Source organism: Aspergillus ibericus (assembly GCF_003184845.1).
Source record: "Aspergillus ibericus CBS 121593 unplaced genomic scaffold BO80scaffold_4, whole genome shotgun sequence".
NCBI lineage: Eukaryota > Fungi > Ascomycota > Eurotiomycetes > Eurotiales > Aspergillaceae > Aspergillus > Aspergillus ibericus.
In genome coordinates this window covers 669,649-690,526 of record NW_020292102.1, presented here as the reverse complement: position 1 = coordinate 690,526, position 20,878 = coordinate 669,649, and the positions used below count along the sequence as shown (strand labels likewise).

The following is a 20,878-nucleotide window of genomic DNA, read 5'->3' as shown; positions in this document are numbered from 1 at the left end:
AATAGTCCGGTCATTTATAGCTTACGTCACTAGAACATAATTCAATTTGGGGCCTACTGAGAAAACCGTTCTGTCTCCTTTCTTGCCATTCACTATCAATAAGCTAGATGCTACATAGGAACACTTAAACTTCAGCATCCAAGAAAAGCCACTTGGTGCTAAGAGAGCATTCGATGCCGCTTTCAGCACTCCACGGTTGCAAGGTAGTCAAGTTAAATCCACACCAACCAAGATTCCTTACAGCTTCGAGTTCAACTGCGTCGTGGGAACGAGGCACGCACGCCACAATTTGAGGGCACCCAAACGCAGATATATTAGCAAGCTCAAACAGGGCGATTAACCTTTGAAGGGCAAATTGTAGCGTGTCAGTAATGTTCTCAAGGTCATACCTTCAATATCCCAATAAGGAGGTTTCAATGTACGTACCCAGTTTTCAGGCCGTGGCCGAGCGCGTTCTCTGCAAGGAAAACAAATAACGTTGGTTCACCACTTAGGTTGGTAACAAACCCTCGATGGATGGTATCACTGGTATAATCCAACAGTTCAAACCACTTCTGGACCGGCATATTATTCAGCTGGCCTTGAGACGCATCTACCCCAAGCAACTCTTGTCTAGATAATCTCCTCTCACCAAGGAAAATCGCAGACAATATGTCACAGAAGAGCCTCTCACACTCTCCCGGGATAGTATGCATTGCCTCCCCTTTATATTCCGGTAATATATTGCCCGGTCGACTAATCCCCATGCCTGGAGCAATGGAGAGTTCAAAGGGAGGACTTGAAGAAGTCTTTGGCCCCGAAGGGACCTCAGGGATACCACTGTGTTCCTGAATAACAGATGATACAAATCAGCATTCAGTTTGAAGATAAAGGAGGGCAGACTGTTGGGTTGGATCGAATATAATCTTACCTGCCCCCGTGGTAGTGCAGTAGTGAAAACCATCAATCACGGATGTCGAGGCGTTGACGCTATAACAACTGGCAAGCACCTGAGGAGCTTTATCAGGGGTACACTGCAACTGTTTTCGGGTACTACTGCTGTAATTCGAAGACTTGGCCATGATGATCAATCTGCTAGAGCAGAGCCTAGTAGTTTATTTTGCTGGGTGGCTGAGCGCTCCTTAATATACGTAGGTTATTGTAGAACCTCGACAAGCGGTAACGAGTGGTTTCACAGATAATCGAACGGAGAATGAGAAGGTAATGCCACTTTGCGAGTGTAACGAGGATGGTAAAAAGCACGGTAGGGATGAACAAACTGCGCGTGAATAGAGAGTGGCCCGTGGGCTCTGGAGAACTCGAGTGACAGGTGGACCCAAGTCGGTAAGGAGGCATGTCATCTGACCTCTCCCGCCTTAGGCACGCAGGAGAGCTATCAAGGCTCACAGGAACGTATGATGCAGCCCATTAATGTATCAACAGTCGCTAGGCTCTAATGTGAAAATATATTGCTGGCGTTATGCTGATATTACACTGGTAAACTCGGTAGGTTCATCAACAACAGTCCTACTACAGCCAGAACAACCCTCTCACCACTTCAACTCCAACAGTGCAGATAATCCAGAGTACATCGGCTGCAATACGCACTTCTTCACACCATGATGAAACAGACAGCAAGGGCAAATTCAAGCAGAAGAGAAAGTACAATAGAAAAGTTTAGAACAGTATGTATGATTGGAGACCGGGGCCTACCACACACGAAGTTGTCCGACAGACACCTATCCTCCATAGTTCATCATAGCTCTCGATAATCGCTTGGCCTTATTCTCCGGTGTCTCGCTTGGTGTCTTTGTGGGTTAACAGGTTGTCGAAAATATGCTGTGTCTTCTTCTCTGGCAAAGGGCGTACTAAACGCCGTTCGCTGTTGGTTTGAGAAGCGGCCTACCCCGGAACCTTGTGGAAGACCAGAATTTGGCTGAATTCCCACCATTTGGGGCATGTGGAACATATTCATGGACGGCTCCCCAACACCATTATAGATACTCGGTGCTGAATAACCGTTGACACTCTCACCATACAGTCCTTGAGCATGACTGAAATTCATAGCATTCATGGGATTCCACGCCTGGTCCATGTTAGGTGAGAACCCATTAGATGAAGGCACTCCCATAATATTCATAAATCCCATTCTCTCGTTGGTATAGCTAGGATCAGTCAATGGCATCACAGGCATGCCCTGGTTCTGCATAAATCCAAACCCCCCAAACGGCATCTGCTGGCCGAAAGGGAACGTTGAAAATCCGGTCGCTGACCCGTTGATCTGGGCGCTTTGTTCACCGACCTTCCCGTCTGTTTTCGGTTTCTTGCATAACAGACTAGGACTTGATGCACCAGGAGCAGCATGAGGGGATTCATCCTCTGCGGGTCTTTTGTTTGAAGGGGCAGGTTGAGTAGCCGAAATTGGTGACGAGGGCTCTTGTGTTGCAACAGAGCCTCCAGCTGAGACGACTAATTTGTCTTTGGACTGGCAATTCTCGACTGTCGGCTGCTTCTCCTTCTCCTTCTTTGAATCCGCTTTCTCGACCTCATACTCTTTAATCTTGGTGCTAGCTTCATCGTCAAAGGAAAGGTTGTCAAGTAGTACTCCCTCCGTGCCACAGCCAGGGCATACGAAATCACTCTCGATCAATGCATTGGTAATACAATCATTGCAGTATGTCGTTCGGCAGCATGGTGTTCTTGTAGGCTCTAGAAACATTCGCTTGTCAATCGGACACTCCAAACCACGTGCTTGTAGTTCTTTGCTGTACTCCACTGCTGCTGCTTCAGCCGCCGCTGCCGCAGAGGCTTTGGCCTTCTCTTGGTACAACTCCCAAGCTGCCTTATCAGGTTTAGCAATAACAAAGTCACCATCAGCATTGACCATGACGCCTGTGTTTCTTGGATCTTCATTTGATCCGTCCAGGGTGAGGGACTCTGGCTTCTCGACTTTGGTTTGGAGTGAGCGAGGTATTCCAGTTGATCGCTTTACTCTGTACTTCCCATCAAACTTGGGGTCGTTATTTGTAGGACAAGCTTGGATCCAGTGGCCTGGGTTGATACTGTTAGTTCGCTCCTAAAATGATGTTCCGTAGTAGCTTGCCTTTCTCGCGACAGCGGTAACAGAGGTACCCCGGAGGAGGGGGGTGGTCAGGAACGTTCAAAGGTCTGCCCCTTCCACGGCCGAATGGAACAGGCGTAGCACTATTGAGGAGGAAGATAGCTCGTCAGCACAACAAGAAATCGACACTCACACAGACACTTACTTTGCCATCTCTTGCTGCTGTTCTTTCCATTGGTTGGCTTGCAGGGTAAACAATGCGTTGATCTTCTCCTCTTCTGTCTGGGCATTATTGAGCTCTAAAACGCCATTGCTGACAGGATAGCTAGTATTGGGAGCTGCTCGATTTAACGGAAGCTGATCATTACGGGGTGCACTGCGTGCATTGACCGGCATCTTCCCAGAAACATAACGAGCAGCACCACCCTTCCCTGGACGAGATGCAGGTAGTCTCCGAGCTATGACGGACGTGGAACGTGGTATTATGCTGGTGTCATCGTCGTATTCTGTTGTAAAAGTAACAGTTAGTTCTCATGGCCTTTTTTTTACACTCCATCACGAACATTCCTCACGCAACCGTGGGGGGGGGTCCGAGACAAGAGCAGTAAAACCATATCATATCAGTTTCCAGAAGCAACTAACCTTCTCCAGTATCTTCATTGTATATAGACAGCTCGAAGTCAGTCCCATCACCCAGTCTACTCTGATTGATAATTTCTCGTTTCAATTCGAAGACAGAGATACCGGTGCCATCAAAAGTTACCCTTGAGGGCTCTTTTTGAGACTTGAACTTGAAGTGAACAGAGGATGACATTGTATTCAATTGCACGTCCAATGATGATGTTGTGAATGTAATTAGATCAATAGAGGGGTGCCACTTTCACAAGAGATACACGAGAAACAAAGGCAGACAAATGAGAACAAGCAACAATCGGAATGGTTGGTAAATTGCAGATGACAGTTATGACGTGTAGCCTCTTTCCTCTCTTAAATGCTTAGAGATATCGAGGACGTTGCTCGAACTCAATAGTTCGGGGACGCGTCTCGAATGCTGGACGGGAAGGTAAGTGTTCACTGCATACAAACAAGGTAAAGTCTGGTGGATACAGAGACAAGGCCAGCTAGTATTCTGTAGTAAGAAAGTGTGAGTTGAAGAAGGCTCCACGGACTTGCCAGTCTATCAAGATGTGGCAAAGTCTTCCAAACCCATCTGAATTCGCACTTGCAAATAATCGAGCTCAATGGGTAAGGTCTCCCTGGAATCTTTGCTGTGGAAAGGTTGAGATGATCATGCAAGATGTGACAGGCAAGATCGAAGAAAGTGAATACTGCAGGAAGTGAAATGGGAACGAGGCAATGAGGTAAAGAAAATGAAGAAGGAATTTGGGAAAAGAATTATGCCAAAGCAGACTTGTGTGATGGGAAACAAATGTGCCGCGGTCGAATTGATCGGTATAATTACCAATACATAAATATCCGAGTAGAGAGCACAATATCAGTAGAGAATATATCTAGAAGTCCTAGACAATCAGCGCCTTCTCCAGAATATGTGTAGGGGCTATGAGGACAGAACCAAAAGCCCGTTGAGCGGTTCGGGGACGGTTGGTCTCCGTGGTGGCAACCTAGCACATGTAGTCACGTGGATCTACACCAGATATGGAAAGCATGGACTAGGTCCGAGGTCGGGCCGGGTACCTGCCATCTACTGCGTATTCTTACGTCCAAGATAACATAACCAATAAGTATATGTGCATGTTGCTGTATGAGTGCCGTACAGCTTGATGTCATAATGTATCCAATTCCTGTATCTTCTTTCACAGAGTAGTATCAAATTGTAAACAATTAATACATTCTTCCCAATCTCCCCACATAGGACATTCATACTTCATAGAATAGGTACGGAGTAATTGGCTGGGTATATACTAGGTTACAGTCTCGCGCACAGCTCAAGGCATTCCAAAGCGTTTTAGTACGCATCTTATAACATGTTTCTTAAAAGCACCTAGTCAAAGTCTTTCTAATAGACTAAAAGGGCTCCTTAAGGGCCTTGTCAAGGGCTCCGCCAAGCGTTTATTAGTATAGTACTCTGTACTTGATTCAGACCTACAGCTTGAATCCACATAGAGATTTGGTTCAGATCTACAGTCTGAATATACATTCTAGGGGTGTTCTAGCTGACCTCTCTCTCTAAACCCCCTTCTACTAGGAAACTAAAGTAGTATGTATTAGTAATATATACAAGTCATATTGAAGATAATAAGAAGAACTAATTAGAAGGCTAGACTCATGATTCCTGTAGACTAATAAAAAGACTTAGAGCTATAAACTTTCCTTATCTAGAAGTTGATCTAGTATTTCTCAGCGTTAGCGCTCTTCGAAAACTAGTTTTCAGTGTGAATATCTTTAAGTTAGCTAACCATACTAAAGACTATAGATAGTTAGGAAGCGAAGAAAGACAAAAGAGAAATAAATTAACAGATAAAGAGCTAATCATTCCTAAAAATCTTGGATGTCTCAATAGCATGGTGCAAGTCGTTAAGACTCCCCATCGCCAAGAATATTAGAATAAAGCAACAGGCCAGCCTTTCCCTGGTTACAGGCTCAAAGGGAGTCTACACCCTTTGTAATATATTTAATGATAGTTTGGAAACACCTGAGAGTGAAGACCTGGCCAGCCAGTGGGTATCCATACAAGTGATGCGGGTCTTGAATCTATTGACTCATGATTATAATCTTTGGCCGGCAGCGATCTATCTATCAGCACTTACACCGTACCCACGGCGGACCATAGCCGCCATACAGCGAATACTTGTTTTCGTATTTAGCATCCTTAAGGATTTAAGAACAAACAAATCATCAATTTTCTTTCTTTCTCTAGAACACCCAATTTCTATATGTAACTTGGAATAGTTCAGGGGAAGATTTTTCTAATATGATATTATTGAATATTGAGGCTTGATTACAGGTCATACTGTCACGATCCACTCTAAGTGCGCTTTTAAAGTAAATCGTACCAGGCTCTATCTAGTTGCTACCACCTAGGCTATCTGGCAAAAGACTAGAACTCTAAGCCACTTGCTTAGAGTGCGCATCACCTATAAACCCCATTCACGGGAGAGATGAGTCACGTGAGGGGCCCAAGCCTCACACATACACTACTGTATATTGTTGAAGCGCACTTAGCATCTGATGGATTCCTCAATCTACTTATCACATGATTCAAGATATATCACCTGTTCTCACCTTATCAATGCCTTGGACTGTGGGCGACTGCAAACATGACCTAGTTTCATAAACGAGCAGTATTTTGTGGGACTAGCGACCTGCATGGGAAAGCACCTAGCACTTGTCATGTAAACTTTGCCATGCCATGGGTTCAAATTAATATACTTGTCCATGATGTGCTATGTATTTAGGCTTCTCCAGTGGAATAATGCTCGATTCCAGGGTTTTTCTTCGGTGGATACCTCAGTGGTACTGGGATGCACAGAGTAGGGGTGAAACTACGGAGTACTCCTCATGGATTGGCATTTCAAGTCCGGAGATGGTTCTCTGTAGATCCAGAGTTAACAGCGAAGATAAAACTTAGACATTCAAAGGTCCTTTGTACAGAGTATGTACTATGTAGTTATTACTTGATCGGTATCCCACAGGAATAAAAGTAGTATGTGGATAGATTTCGAACTGCCTAATTACTTGGTTAGCCCATTTCTTGGAGTCCGGATACTCGATTAGCCTCTATACTAGTTTAGTAGTTATTTTGCATTTTTGCTACTCCACCTATTTCGTATAGCATGATATAGAGTAGGAATCATAGGATTAATCTCTTCATCTATACTATAAAGTCTTATATACTCTATAGATTGTCTGCACAGAGTACTGATTAGAATGATTAGGATAATTAAAGTAATTAGGGCAATTAGAACTATTAGGGACTCTAGATCTATGTTTAAAGTAGTATAGAGTAAAAGGTCTCTCATATAAGGATTTAAGAGTATAGAATAGTAAATAAGTTGATATTATTTTACTCATATAAAGTAAGGGCACTTTACTGTATAAGGCAAGAGGTTAACACAGAGAGTGGGACCCAGAAAAGGGGTTAACCGAGTAGTTAGGCAGATTTTGAACATCCAACACATTCGATGAGCAGCCCATACCACAGATCCGGATTGATACCTAGATAACAATCAGGAAGCTGTAACTAAGCATCTCCTTTCATATGGTGTAGCAGTGTCGTAGGCAGGATTTTGAATATGATCTGCCATACTCTGTATTAATGAGAATTTCACACATTGACTACTAGCTGGGTCAGAACCCTTCAAACCCGCAACCATCCACTACGGTGTATGTATGTACCAACATTACAGGTTACAGGTTCCGGTTTCTGGCGCTCCTTACGGAGTACGGATGAGACGTATGGAGTACGGAGTATCTATTCATAACATTCCCCTTTGTAAATGGTATTTTGGTCATTCCCGTTGCCCTTATTGATTTTCATAAGTTTTTCGTAACATTGTTTCCTTCGAGCTTTGTTAAACTCCCTCCCCACCACGGGCCTGTTTATCTTTCTTTCCTTTCCACTGTCTTTACTGTGCAGGTAATCATGTTGATAGGCTTATGTGGAGGTTAGCATCTTGCCAAGCAGCCCGTATCAAGTTCTCCTGCCTCGACATAAGCTAATGGTGTGCTGCGAAGCCATATCTTCTGGGAAGCACGCCGTCGCAGAGTATCTCATTCAGAAAGAGGGATTCCGGCTTCTAAAACTGAAAAACGGAGGCCCCCCTCGAATAAGTGGCGAACCGGACGGCGCTCGTCAACTACAGGCGCTCGAGTCTGCAGAAAATGAGAGTAGTTCGTCATCGCAACTAGTATTCGAGGATTCTAAATCTCTCTTAGACTTTGTAACCAAAAGATGGCAAGAGCTTTGGGTCACGACAGATATTTGGGACATTACAGTCTTGGATCGTTTTCTCCAGCGCCCATTCTTCCTTCTGGTGAGCGTTGACGCGCCGATGAGCCTGAGATGGAAGCGACTTACGGACAGGCCTGAGCCCCTCGTTTACCTTACGACATCAATGGAGTTAAACTAACATTCCACCGCAGATGCCACAAGAGACTTCTCAAACCCCCTTCTTTGGAGGAATTTGTGCTATGGAACGAAAGGCATCTTTACGAGAAAGGCGTCGGGCGCGCATATTTCACTGATCGGGCACAAGTTCGGTTGTTTAACTCATCCTCGTCTTTGGAAGAACTGCATGCAGCTCTCAAGTCGCTCGGTCTTGCCAACGAACAGCGGCTACGTCCCAACTGGGATCAATATTTCATGGAGTTAGCATCCCTGGCCGCCCAACGGAGTAATTGCATGAAGCGAAGGGTCGGGTGTGTGATTGTTCGCGACCGCCGTGTCATTAGTACAGGGTATAATGGAACGCCAAGGCACCTCGAGAATTGCAATGAAGGTGGCTGTATGAGACTTTCAAGCACCAGATACACCGCTATTGATTCAATGAAAGGATACTTACTTTGAACAGGTCCAAGGTGCAACCGAGGTGAAGGTGGAGGTATGGGGTTATCAACTTGTCTCTGCCTTCATGCTGAGGAGAATGCGCTGTTAGAGGCTGGAAGAGAGCGCATACGCGAAGGTGCAATACTTTATTGTGATACGTACGTCCATCGCCATACCTCAAAACGCTTATTATTATACATTGCTAAATTGAACTAGCTGCCCTTGTTTGACATGTACTGTCAAAATAGCACAAGTGGGGATATCTGAAGTCGTATATTCACAAGGGTACAATATGGACAAGGATGTATGTTCCCAGCAATTCTCATTACATCATTCAGCTGACCATAGAAGAGCGCTGCCATTCTGAAGGCTGCTGGTGTAAAACTCAGGCAATTCTCTCCAGTATGACCCCATCTCCATCCTCGTCGCTTCTAAAGGTGTTAATTCATGGTCGACAGCCTCGAAATGGGCTTATTTACCTCGAATGTTCTGAGAATACCAAGTAGACTGCTGATACCTGGATACTTGTCTCATTCGGATTATTGGAGCCGAGTCCGGACAGTCTCAGCGGTCAGGGATGCTGATTCGTCATGGAAGCAGACAGTTCCAAAAAGATGACTTTTGTAAGGAATGTTTAGATCGATGGTTCAGCAACTCCTCCGGGGCTGCTATCATATACTTGACTTAATCATAGTCACATATGGCCAACTACCTTTTGACCTCTCGATCAACTATTACGTAAGAACGGCTCTACTGTTCCTTATCACCGTGTTACTCTGTACTACATACCTATGTACTCCATATGGACTATGCAAATGCGATGGCAGAAATGTACGAGGTCCGCAGGTCACGACCTGTAGTCTCGCGCACAGCTCAAGGCATTTCGAAGCGGTGAGTAAAGGCAATATTGAAGTCACGTTACCGGTAATGGGGAGAGCCAATCAGAAAGCCAGATCGGTGATTCTTTTGGACCAATGAGAAGCCTTAGAGCTGTGAACTTCCCTTACCCAGGACCTGACCTAGTGTTTCTCAGCGCTAGCGCGCTTCGAAAATGAGAAGGTGCCATGTATTATTTAGGTACATTACGCAGAGGAAGCCAGCTCTGTACGGAGTACCTTACCGAGGTGAGAACTGCTATTCAACTACCCGTACTCCGTACTAAAGTGGTATACTAACTACTGTCTCGCTAGCAGGACTTAAGTTTACTCACTACTAGTGCTATGTAGTAGTACTGAAGAGGCCTGAATTGATAAGTTAAGTCTGATTTGAAGGGTGTCGGCTCAAGTTGACTGAGCGAGGAAATTGTAAAAGCGCGCGCGTAAAAATAAGAACTGGCCATGCACGCTACTTATGTGCCGGTAAAATTGATTTAGGCTGTTTCAATACAGAGGGCAACGTATCTGGTTCTGCGACGACGCAGTACGACTATGGAGTACTCCGTATTTATTATCGGTACTTACCAAGGGCGGAAGGAACTGAGACGGGTAGGAGGAACCAAAAAAAAGCCGGAGAAAAAAAGGGTTGAGGGGAGTATCGTAACTGGAGGCATACTTACATAGTTATTTAACGTAAAAGCGGGCTATCGCGAATGACTCAGCTCGACGTGCCTGTCATGGTGGGGTAAAGAACAATCTTCTCTGGTATATTGCAACTTTTCTTTTTTCTTAAGAGGTGCCTATACCTACTATTGCAGGGGTTGATTACAAAAGACTCTATTACAATTACCGGGCAGCCTTCACACTATGCCTACGGTCCATCTGCTAGATTACGTCGCCGGAAATGTCCGCTCTCTGGTCAATGCGATCAACAAAGTCGGCTATGAGGTCGAATGGGTCAAGTCTCCAAGTGATCTAAAGAATGCAGAGGTGAGTCAATGTAATATTCCGAAGCTCTTCAAGTTGAGCTAACGATTTGGCAGAGACTTATTCTACCAGGTGTCGGGCATTTCGGCCATTGCCTATCTCAGCTATCCGAGGGGGGCTACTTGGAACCGATAAGGCAGCACATAGCTTCGGGGAAACCATTCATGGGAATTTGTGTTGGCTTACAAGCGCTTTTTGAAGGATCTGAGGAGGACTCAAATGTTCCAGGCCTGGGGTTGATCCCGGTGCGGATGCAAAAGTTCAATGCTGAGTCAAAAAGCGTACCCCACATAGGCTGGAACTCTGCCATAGACACCAAAATCGGGACTTTTGGGGATCAAACCTTCTATGGATTGGATCCAAGCAGCAAGTACTACTATGTCCACTCTTACGCGGCTCGCTACACTCCCGGGATTCTTGAGGGGAATGGCTGGTCAGTTGCTACTGCTACTTATGGTGATGAAGAATTTATCGGTGCTATCGCGCAAGAAAATATTTTCGCCACGCAATTTCACCCGGAGAAAAGTGGTCAGGCTGGGTTACGGACTATCAGCGCTTTCCTGAATGGTGACCGTTTTCAGAAACTTACCCCTCAGGCTTCGCTCTCCTTGGAGAAGAAATATGGGCTGACGCGTAGAATTATCGCCTGTCTCGATGTGCGCACTAATGATTCTGGAGATCTTGTCGTTACAAAGGGTGATCAGTATGATGTCCGTGAGAAGGACGGTGTGGATACCGGCGGTCAGGTCAGGAATCTGGGAAAGCCCGTTGATATGGCGAAGAAATATTACGAACAAGGGGCTGACGAGGTTACGTTTCTGAATATTACGTCCTTCAGGAATTGCCCAGTTGCAGACGCACCAATGCTGGAAATTCTCAGGAGGACTTCGGAAACTGTCTTCGTGCCATTGACAATTGGAGGCGGTATCAAAGACACTATCGATACTGACGGTACTCAGGTATCGGCTCTTGATGTGGCAACAATGTATTTCAAGTCCGGTGCTGATAAGGTCAGCATTGGCTCGGATGCGGTCATTGCAGCGGAGGAGTATTACAAGGCTGGGGAAAAACTGACCGGTAAAACGGCTATAGAGTCGATATCAAAGGCATATGGTAACCAGGCTGTGGTCGTGAGCGTGGATCCGAAGCGTGTATATGTGACCAGGCCAGAGGATACCAAGCATCATACAATCAGGACAAAGTACCCAAATGCTGCCGGCCAGGCCTTTTGTTGGTACCAATGCACTATCAAAGGTGGCCGAGAGTCGCGAGATCTTGATGTCCGGCAATTAGCGAAGGCTGTTGAAGCGATGGGTGCCGGTGAACTCCTACTAAATTGCATCGACAAGGATGGAAGCAATAGCGGGTTTGACCTTGAATTGATCAGTGATGTGAAAGCCGCTATCAACATACCAGTCATTGCCTCCAGCGGGGCCGGCAAACCGGCACATTTTGCAGAAGTCTTTGGAAATACCACAACAGATGCAGCTTTAGGTGCTGGCATGGTAAGCAACTCATATCGTTTTAGCAACCATCTTTCGACCACTGATGTCTTATTTCTCTTTCATAGTTCCACCGAGGCGAATATACTGTCAGCGATGTCAAGAATTACCTGAGTGAAAGCGGGTTCCTTGTCCGCAAATCCGAATGAGGGCAGTTAAAATCATGGCTGTTACGAGTGTCCCTACATATGAGAATAGATATGTGGTCATAACTGAAGGCTATGTGATGTTGTACTGGTGTCCATGTCATGTGGATTATGCAGGCATGTTTTGGGCCATCTAAAGAGGCATATAATGATTTTCCAAACCCACTGGGCGCGACGTATGCAATTAGTATATAGAGGCCGAATCCTACATAAAGCAATGAGCGTCGTCTGCATTCTCGGTGGCCAGCAAGTCGTAAGGGCGTGCCCTCCGAGGTAGTGCCCTCATGTATGACATTTATATTGCCAGTTAAAGACCAATTTGCACATTGTCTATCTTGTGTCCTCACACCTTAAATCAAAACATGGGGCTATTGCAGCATTTCATAAGAAGTGGTGAGGGCATACAGTGGGTGATTAAATAATTTTGTTAGAAGAAATCATTGACTCGGGAGTATATTAGTATAGCAAGATCTTGGTCAACTCAGGTAGTGCAATCACCATTTGCGTTTACTGACCCATAATCCCACAGTGACTAGCTACCTGTCTAGCTACTAAGTAAGCGACCAGCCAACTATACCTGAGGTACCTGATAGGTATTTACTACAAGTCATCATGGTCGATACCAACCACTCCCCTCTGGCTGGATGCTACAAAGTTCCAATCCCTTACTCTGTATATGGAATAACGAAGTAATACAAAGTCGACATGGCCATTGCACTATCTCACAGGGAAGCTTTTCGTTGGATTCGATAAATATCAACTGCACTTAGAGATAAGGAGTTCAATATGTAACATAAACCAAGTTCTATGAACTTTCCTATCTGTCATCTAGCTTGAATAGAAGTTAGTAATCGATGTTTCTTCCTTCCCGGTGCTTTATAAGATTGACTTGTATAATGTTCACCAAACATTCTGTCAAGAACCACGTAGACCAAAAGGAATATCTCCCTCCTAGCCCCGGGTGTAGAAGGTAGAATATAGCATGTTTCAGCATATTCTGAGAAACTACAGTCTAATTTACTATTGCTAAACATCAGATAAGCCAGATATATGGCTTTTCGGATATAGTATGACTTGTGAAGCATTCCCATTGAGGACTCACTGACTATAGGGGGCTTTCTGATTTAGGAGGCGCTACTTCGTACACGCACGCCAGCCATGCTATCCCCACAATATCTATACTCTCTGCTCACTCTTTGAGAGGACGTTTTGTTAAGGCAGAATATCTATCATTTACAAACCATAACGAATAATCTGCCAGGGCACCTGATTAAAAAGTCTCATGGAAGGTCTTGTAGATCTGGTTGTCTCACAAAGGGCCTTGTGAAGGGCCTGCGATTGGCCTCCAATGAATACCAAAAGACCTCATGCGGGGCTTTGTGTAGGTTTTCTTTCATAAAGAATCATATATTACTCCGTAGATAATGTGAGATATCCGTATATAGCCTTTAAGTACTCCGTACCCCGTAGACATGGATATATGAAAGGCGGTGAATAGTCTACTCCGTACTAGTAGTTTTAAAAGCCAGCCATTTCTATAATGCCAGGCGGAGAGCACTGGCATATAAAGTGCGGGGATAGCGGATGCTGGGTGAGTGAGTTAACATGGTCAGTGTGCGTGTGGCGTCTTCAGCTCCCTTCAATTAACACTATGACTATTCATGCGGTAAGTGTGTTTATTAATTCCGGGGTTATGTTTTGAATATGCCTCTGTGGTAGTATTAAATTTGTATGCTGAGGTGAATAAGTCAGGTGCTATACTCTGTCTTACTCTTGCAAGTATTGTGCCCCACCTCTAGTTTGGAGCCTATGGAGACTTGGAGTAGCTGTTAACTATTGGTATTGGGTATCTGCTGTGTATTCTGTATCTCTCGAATCTGGCGTGGGGTAATAAGATATGGTTCCCGAACTTCCCGTGCCTATCTAATCCATACATAGTACTCCGTATCTATCTGGGTACTGGGTAGTAAATCAATACACTGTGCCCTGTGAGTCACCCATTGCCCCACCTGAGATAACAGTCCATCAGCACCCCTCAATGTTACAATGTCCCTTTTCCCTACTGTTCACTGAAAGTACTGGAATTGCGCTAGTATTGTTTTCTTGATTAACTACTGATCTCCACTGACTAAAAGAGGAACATGGTCCTACTTTAAACTCCTCTGGTCTGAGGAACTGAACCATATTACCCCGACCCGCAAGAAGATGAGCTCAACCATGAGGTATACCCCCTTCGCCTCTGACATAGAATTCCCGTTTTATACGGCTCTAGCATCAGTCAAGATCGATCATGACAAGCTTGACGATGCTGCCCGCAAAGTACTGGGTTTCTATGAGGTCCGTCCTCTGGACCCGCCTAATACTTCTTGCCGAATGCAAATACATGGAAGCGCCCTGACGAGCGATGAGTGAGTATCAATATACTATTTCAGGGCTCTCCTTGGAATATATAATCTGTTAACAAGCTTCTCGTTCGCCAGGACGCCAGCGGGCCTTTTTCGAGCCGAAGGGACGATCAAAAATGTCAATACGTTCGAAGAGTATATCAAGATTGACAAAGCACATGTCCTTCAGCAGTCCGCAAAGATGGTTAGGCCTGTATTTGTTTTTCTTTGGTATTCTACTGACATCTGACACATTAGATATGGGATGCTATATGCGACGGCACCATCTACTCAAGCCCCTCATTACTCTCTTCCTTCATAATCTTGTCGTATGCGGACCTCAAAAAGTACAAATTTCATTATTGGTTTGCATTTCCTGCACTACACTCGAATCCTTCCTGGTCCCTTTTAGAGGAGACCGAGGGAGATGGTAGGTCCGGTCAGACTAGAAAAACAAAGACGTCCGCTGGAGGTCTATCAGATGCTGAAATCGCACTTCTTGCGGAGACAGTCAAGACATGGAGTTATGGCGTTGAAGACCGCCAGCGAGGGTTTTTCTTGGCTAGAAGAGTCCATGTCATCAAAAATGGAACAAGACACGAAAACAGGCCTGGGATTACCGACAAGGTCACGGAATCATCAAATAATGATGAGCCGCGTTGGCGAATTGCCCCCCTCTCAGCGTACGAAAATGGGTTTTTCAATGAGGCAAGCTTTGAGGACTGCTATGTCTGTTTTACAGATCCTTCGAACTATGATGATGCACCCGGGTGGATGCTTAGGAACCTCCTGGTGCTTGTAAAACGACGATGGGGTCTCAATAAAATCCAGGTGCTGAGATACCGTGACACACAGCCGCAGCCCAGTCGCGGCAATTGCAAAAGCACGGTGCTTATACTGGCGTCGGATGATATACACACACTGAGTGCTGCAAATTCGCAAAGACCGAGCGAAGACATGCCGAAAGTGACCGGATGGGAGCGTAACCCAGCCGGTAAATTGACAGGCCGATTCGTCAATCTCACAGAATATCTAGATCCTAAAAGGTAGGGACACCGTATCATGAGATTCACCGGTATTTTACATTAATGCAGCTTTCAGACTAGCCGACCAGTCGGTCGATCTCAACCTCAAACTCATGAAATGGCGGATTAGTCCTAATTTGAACCTCGAAAGAATCAAGCATACCAAGTGTCTCCTACTGGGAGCGGGAACTCTTGGAAGTTATGTTGCGAGAAACCTGATGGTATGGGAAACCCCGTATATCTGAACAAGAATGAGCATCTCTAAACCAGCGTAGGGCTGGGGAGTATCCCGAATCACTTTCGTGGATAATGGGTCTGTGTCGTTTTCCAACCCTGTGAGGCAACCACTCTACAACTTCGCTGATTGTATAGATGGTGGGGTGAAAAAGGCTCTCCGTGCTTCTCAGGCCTTGCTGGAGATTTATCCTGGAGTAGACTCTACAGGTCATGTTCTGTCTGTGCCCATGCTCGGGCACCCGGTCATCGATGCTGAAAAGTCACAAGCGGAATTCGAGGTACTGCAGACACTCATAGACGAGCATGACGTCATATTTCTTCTAATGGACACGCGAGAAGCACGTTGGTTGCCGACAGTCATGGGGAAGGCAGCTGGCAAGATCGTCATGAATGCGGCACTAGGGTTCGACTCATACGTGGTTATGCGCCATGGTATCAAGATAGATGGGGACCCATCAACAGAACTCGGCTGCTACTTTTGCAACGATGTCGTTGCGCCGATGAATGTAAGTAAGACAATTCGGGTTTACCATTCGCTTTTCGCTTTGCTGAGGATCTAGAAGTCTGTCAAGGACCAAACACTCGATCAACAGTGTACTGTCACTCGACCTGGTGTAGCCGCCATAGCTTCGGCTTTACTAGTAGAGTTGCTTGTTTCCCTTCTTCAACATCCTCTAGGCGCCGCAGCACCAGCCCCGTCTTCACGTAGTGATGACCGAGGAAACCATCCTCTGGGTCTTGTGCCACATCAAATCAGAGGATTTCTTGCAACGTTTGAGAATGTCCCAGTCATAGGCAGAAGCTACAAGTATTGTAGCGCCTGTTCGGACAGTATCACCCTTACTTACAAAGAAGATGGTTGGAAGTTCGTTCTGAGGGCTCTGAATGAGCCTGGATATGTTGAAGAACTGAGCGGTCTCAAGGAGGTTCGGTTGTCCCCCCTTGCCCTTTCCCCCTAGTCTCACGATATACGAACGCCCGCGTCTTCTACCACCCCCCATTTCTCCATTTCTTTACGCTTTAGCCCGGTGATCTGACTTTTTCTCAGGTACAAGCAGTAGCAGAGGCATCGCTTGCGGACGTTGAATGGGATGAGGATACCGATTCAGGAGAGGAGATAGAACCAGGCTCGGTTTGATGTGAAGAAAGCCGGTTGATGCTACATGTTTTTGTCAATTGTTGCGCCCCAAAGTCGACGAGCTCACCATATTATGATTCTTGAATGTCAGGACTTTTCCTTTTGTACACTGCTATTTCCGATCGAGACCAATGAAGAAGGATTCTTTGGACTCCTGCGCACTTGTCAGCATTGCGAAGGCATATCTTGAATCCTTCAGCGAATTATGAGGTAATTATACACATACATTTCGTGAAGATCCCGGTTTAAGTCTATGGACCCTTTGAAATAGCCCCCTTAGCTGTTTCTCCAGGGCCTTGTCTTCGGCTCCTTGATAAAACTTGCAGACGAAATGACCCCCGATTCGGAGGACTTCTTGGCTAAAATGCAGAGCTGCATGACAGAGGTCCTGATCTCATTAGCCTAGTGTAGACCCCAGGACTACTGGGAAGCTTCACGGCCTACCATACTACCTGCATGGTCCTTGAATCCAATGCCGCTTGTGTTCATCATCCTGTTGTAGGGATCACTTAGACTTCTCTTCCCAAACCCAGTTGTTTGAAACCAGGGAGCAGACATATCGCTGAGAACAACATCTACCGTCATTGAGTGCTTGTGATTCCGTCCATCGGAATCTGCTTGCTTATCAGAATTCGCGCTTACAGCCGATTCGAGTTCTTGTCCAGAGAAATCGGGGGTGGAAAATGCATTTGGAGAGCGTGGCCTGCCTCTATTGGCATCGCGCACAAATTCTCGGACATATGCCTGGATATGGGGGTCGAGAAAGTTGCCTTGGATCGTCGATACTCCTTTGGGGGGCTGGGCTGGGATAATGTCGACCCCCAGGACCCGACCATGGGGTTGCGTTCGAGCCACTGCTACCTGGCACAAAGTCAGCCGAGATATGGTCTTAACCTTCCCCTCGACGCACTTGAGACCAGGAACCTGGAGCATAACCCTATTTTGAAAGAATTACACTGTTAATCAAATGGCCCCTAATAAGACTCCTGATCTGTGGCTATCATACTAGGTCAACAACGGTTTGTCCGCTCTCAAAAATGTGATATTTCTCATCTATCTATCAAGAAAATCCATCAGGACGTATATGAATGCGGGGTGTATTGGGTTGAATACTTGAAGAAGCTTGAAAGCTGCGCGGCTTTTTAAACCCTGCACTGCTGCCGCCCTTGTGAAGTGATCCTTCAGCTGACGGGCCTGCCATCTTTTCGAGGACGAGTGTCGTTTAAGGATGTAAGGGTTAAGCACGCCTAAACTCTGGATTTTGGGGGAGAATTTCAAGAACAGAATAAGTTGCATGGTGCAGCGTTGGCAAATTTCAGAGGATTAAGGAAAATACTTGGGGCGATGGAGGAGCGCTGCCGCAATTTGACAAACTGGGCGGGCTAGCTAAATACTTCCGAATTCAGTTTTACGCTGCGCATCTGGCTCCTCCCTGTCTTTATTCCAACTCGGCTGGAACATAATTCCAAGCAATAGTATATTCTCCTGGCAGCCAGGGCTCTCAGAATAGTATTGATGGAAGTCGCTATTGTTTGCCAGGGATTGCTTGGTCTGGTTCTACTCTCTGCATCTAGAGGACAAACGGCAGGTCTCAGGCTAGTGCTAATCAGTGATCAAATGTTTAGACCTCCAACGCGGACCTTGTCGTTTATCAACACCTTATCAATCCTTCGAGGTAAAGGGGACAATCAGGACCGAGTAATGGGCTATCTATAAAGTCTATGTACTCAGCAGCTACCTACAGTCGCTACTAGTTATTACCCCAAGAAGTAGTATCTGTGGATCGCTTTACATCCACGGGCCCCAGATCCCCAATTTGGAGATCTACTTCCTCAGACAGTAGTTGCTATCTAGCAGTATGTACATCGTATATACTACTTTCTTATACCCAAATCCCTCACTAGTTAGTACTTAGTAAATGCCTCCATGACAGTAATTTCTCACTCCGGATGCAGTGATGCTAGATATCTAGTACTAAGCCGTACTCCGTACTTACTGAAGGTATCAAATTTACATACTTGTACTCTGTGTCTCTGTGTCACAAGCTGGTCAATACCTATTTACAAGCAGTAGGAACTAAGTTGTTGATAGTACGGAGTACTAAGTTACGTACTCCGTACTTACTTAGGTACGGAGTACCCGCATAGCGACCCGCTCCAGCGTTGTGGACACCTATCATCCTCGATACTACAGAGTACTCCGCTACCTGCCTACGCGTATACCTACTGTGTGTACCTACATGGCCGATTTCATTGCGGATTGCTGATCCGCCTTCTTTCTACCATCCGAATCAACACCTTAACTGTCATGCCAAAATGAAGCTTTTCAATCTCCTCGTGTCCATTCTTTGTATAATTCCGAACGCGTTCTGCACCGTTGCGGACTCAAACAAGTTTGAAAGATACCGTTCACTCTCGCGCTCAGCCCCAATCGAGCTCACAGATTCGTCATATGAAGAAATAACATCCAAGCCGCGTGATTACCACGTCGCAGTTCTCTTGACAGCTGCAGATGCTCGCTATGGATGTATCCTTTGCCGCGAATTCCAGCCAGAATGGGAGCTCATAGCACGAAGTTGGAACAAAGGTTCTAAACCTGATGGGCTTCAAATGCTTTTCGCTACCTTGGATTTTAGTGACGGCAAAGGCACCTTCCAAAAGGTATATAACACATAGTCTTTATGAATGGTTTATAAGCTGACACAATCGGTCTCTAAAAGCTGATGCTTCAAACTGCACCTGTCCTCCTTGTGTTCCCTCCCACTGTCGGTCCATTCGCCAAGGTTGACGACACACCTCTACGATTTGACTTCAGCGGGTAAATACTGAGAGGGACTCATGTCAATTTCATTTTACTGACATGACACTGCAGCCCGATTTCTGCCGATCAACTGTACACATGGATCAAACGTCACCTTCCAGAGGGGCCGAAACCACCTCTAGTTCGTCCGATAAACTACATGCGGCTTGTATCGGTTGTAACAATTTTGATGGGTGCAGTGACCCTTTTCACGGTCCTGTCGCCTTATGTTCTACCTATTGTTCGCAATCGGAACATGTGGGCTGCTTTCAGTCTGATCGCCATCCTTCTGTTCACAAGTGGCCACATGTTCAATCACATCCGCAAAGTCCCATATGTTGCAGGGGATGGCAGAGGTGGCATTAGCTACTTCGCAGGGGGTTTCTCCAATCAATTTGGCATGGAAACGCAAATTGTTGCTGCCATCTGTACGTTGGTCTCCATTACTAGTATGAGCTGCTGGTGCTAATCCAAAATTAAATCAACAGATGCCGTCCTTTCATTTGCAACGATTGCGTTGGCAATGAAGGTACCCCGGATCGCAGACAACAAAGCACAACAAGTAGCTGTGATCATTTGGGGCTCTGTACTTCTGGGTATGTACAGCTTTCTCCTCAATGTGTTTAAGACCAAGAATGGAGGATATCCCTTTTTCCTTCCCCCGTTCTAAGCCGGCCTCAATGTACGTTACTGGCCTGGATTCTTTAGCCCAGCCAAACCTCACTATGAAGCCTCGGGTTAGCGAATGTCCGCAGGAAGCTGCTGTATGCTATTCTTTTAGTCCAGGCGCCTCCGCTTTGATGTGCGGTGCTACTGTACACGGCAGGTCCATTCTGTCAGACTTGGCCAGTCGGGTGCGACACTCATGTTAATTTATACTACTGTCTTAGTCAATTGAGCAAGTTATAAGGAGTGGAGTACAGTACTACCCAATGAGTACGACTACGTTGCGTTAAACTTTTGCCAGCTCCTCTATACTAGTCGCATTAAAAGAAATATGGATTTCAGTCGATATCATCTAAACCCCTTTCCGTTCGTAGTCAAGACTGCTCCCACCCACGCTCACCTCCCCACTTCCAATCCACGAAATGAGAAAGCTTCACAAAAGAATTGGTCGCGAATGATCTATGGCAAATCCTGGGAGTTGCAAGTATCTTTATAACGCAGTATGTACAATTGACGTGGATAATGGGACGCATTCCGCCATGTTTCGAACACCTCGAAGATTACAAGGCTTAT

General features: G+C 45.8%; 7 protein-coding genes across 7 annotated transcripts; 4 read left to right on the top strand and 3 right to left on the bottom strand.

Annotated features, from left to right (window-relative positions):
- Window positions 1–72: 72 nt before the first annotated feature.
- Window positions 73–1,286, bottom strand: BO80DRAFT_373440 (ornithine decarboxylase antizyme). The gene is made up of 3 exons (XM_025716562.1): window positions 911–1,286; window positions 427–827; window positions 73–341 (listed from the first exon to the last, which is right to left on the bottom strand). Exons 1-3 carry the CDS (start codon window positions 941–943, stop codon window positions 125–127), a joined length of 651 nt encoding a protein of 216 aa, XP_025579364.1. The 5' UTR covers window positions 944–1,286; the 3' UTR covers window positions 73–124.
- Window positions 1,287–1,735: 449 nt separating this feature from the next.
- BO80DRAFT_451975 (cleavage polyadenylation factor subunit MPE1) lies at window positions 1,736–3,854 on the bottom strand (the record flags this gene model as incomplete). Its single annotated transcript, XM_025721921.1, has 4 exons — window positions 1,736–3,030; window positions 3,083–3,183; window positions 3,246–3,546; window positions 3,683–3,854. 4 exons carry the CDS (start codon window positions 3,852–3,854, stop codon window positions 1,736–1,738), a joined length of 1,869 nt encoding a protein of 622 aa, XP_025579363.1.
- Window positions 3,855–7,512: 3,658 nt separating this feature from the next.
- BO80DRAFT_421671 (deoxycytidine monophosphate deaminase) lies at window positions 7,513–9,266 on the top strand. Its single transcript, XM_025718662.1, has 7 exons — window positions 7,513–7,665; window positions 7,736–8,084; window positions 8,144–8,505; window positions 8,572–8,704; window positions 8,763–8,850; window positions 8,898–8,948; window positions 9,005–9,266. The coding sequence occupies exons 1-7, from the start codon at window positions 7,644–7,646 to the stop codon at window positions 9,050–9,052; spliced, it is 1,053 nt and encodes a 350-aa protein (XP_025579362.1). The 5' UTR covers window positions 7,513–7,643; the 3' UTR covers window positions 9,053–9,266.
- An 861-nt stretch (window positions 9,267–10,127) lies between these two features.
- Window positions 10,128–12,361, top strand: BO80DRAFT_398462 (imidazoleglycerol-phosphate synthase). Its single transcript, XM_025717430.1, has 3 exons — window positions 10,128–10,411; window positions 10,465–11,913; window positions 11,979–12,361. Exons 1-3 carry the CDS (start codon window positions 10,289–10,291, stop codon window positions 12,057–12,059), a joined length of 1,653 nt encoding a protein of 550 aa, XP_025579361.1. The 5' UTR covers window positions 10,128–10,288; the 3' UTR covers window positions 12,060–12,361.
- Window positions 12,362–13,707: 1,346 nt separating this feature from the next.
- BO80DRAFT_431580 (putative autophagy ubiquitin-activating enzyme ApgG) lies at window positions 13,708–16,840 on the top strand (the record flags this gene model as incomplete). Its single annotated transcript, XM_025720752.1, has 9 exons — window positions 13,708–13,722; window positions 13,995–14,044; window positions 14,192–14,464; window positions 14,522–14,645; window positions 14,699–15,486; window positions 15,542–15,686; window positions 15,741–16,208; window positions 16,296–16,628; window positions 16,751–16,840. 9 exons carry the CDS (start codon window positions 13,708–13,710, stop codon window positions 16,838–16,840), a joined length of 2,286 nt encoding a protein of 761 aa, XP_025579360.1.
- On the bottom strand, window positions 16,499–18,174 carry BO80DRAFT_373425 (RlmE family RNA methyltransferase). The gene is made up of 7 exons (XM_025716561.1): window positions 17,954–18,174; window positions 17,847–17,897; window positions 17,751–17,777; window positions 17,285–17,701; window positions 17,067–17,228; window positions 16,908–16,994; window positions 16,499–16,861 (listed from the first exon to the last, which is right to left on the bottom strand). Exons 1-6 carry the CDS (start codon window positions 18,134–18,136, stop codon window positions 16,953–16,955), a joined length of 882 nt encoding a protein of 293 aa, XP_025579359.1. The 5' UTR covers window positions 18,137–18,174; the 3' UTR covers window positions 16,499–16,861; window positions 16,908–16,952.
- Window positions 18,175–18,984: 810 nt separating this feature from the next.
- Window positions 18,985–20,624, top strand: BO80DRAFT_421665 (OST3/OST6 family protein). The gene is made up of 4 exons (XM_025718661.1): window positions 18,985–19,500; window positions 19,560–19,657; window positions 19,712–20,067; window positions 20,128–20,624. Exons 1-4 carry the CDS (start codon window positions 19,156–19,158, stop codon window positions 20,307–20,309), a joined length of 981 nt encoding a protein of 326 aa, XP_025579358.1. The 5' UTR covers window positions 18,985–19,155; the 3' UTR covers window positions 20,310–20,624.
- Window positions 20,625–20,878: the final 254 nt, after the last annotated feature.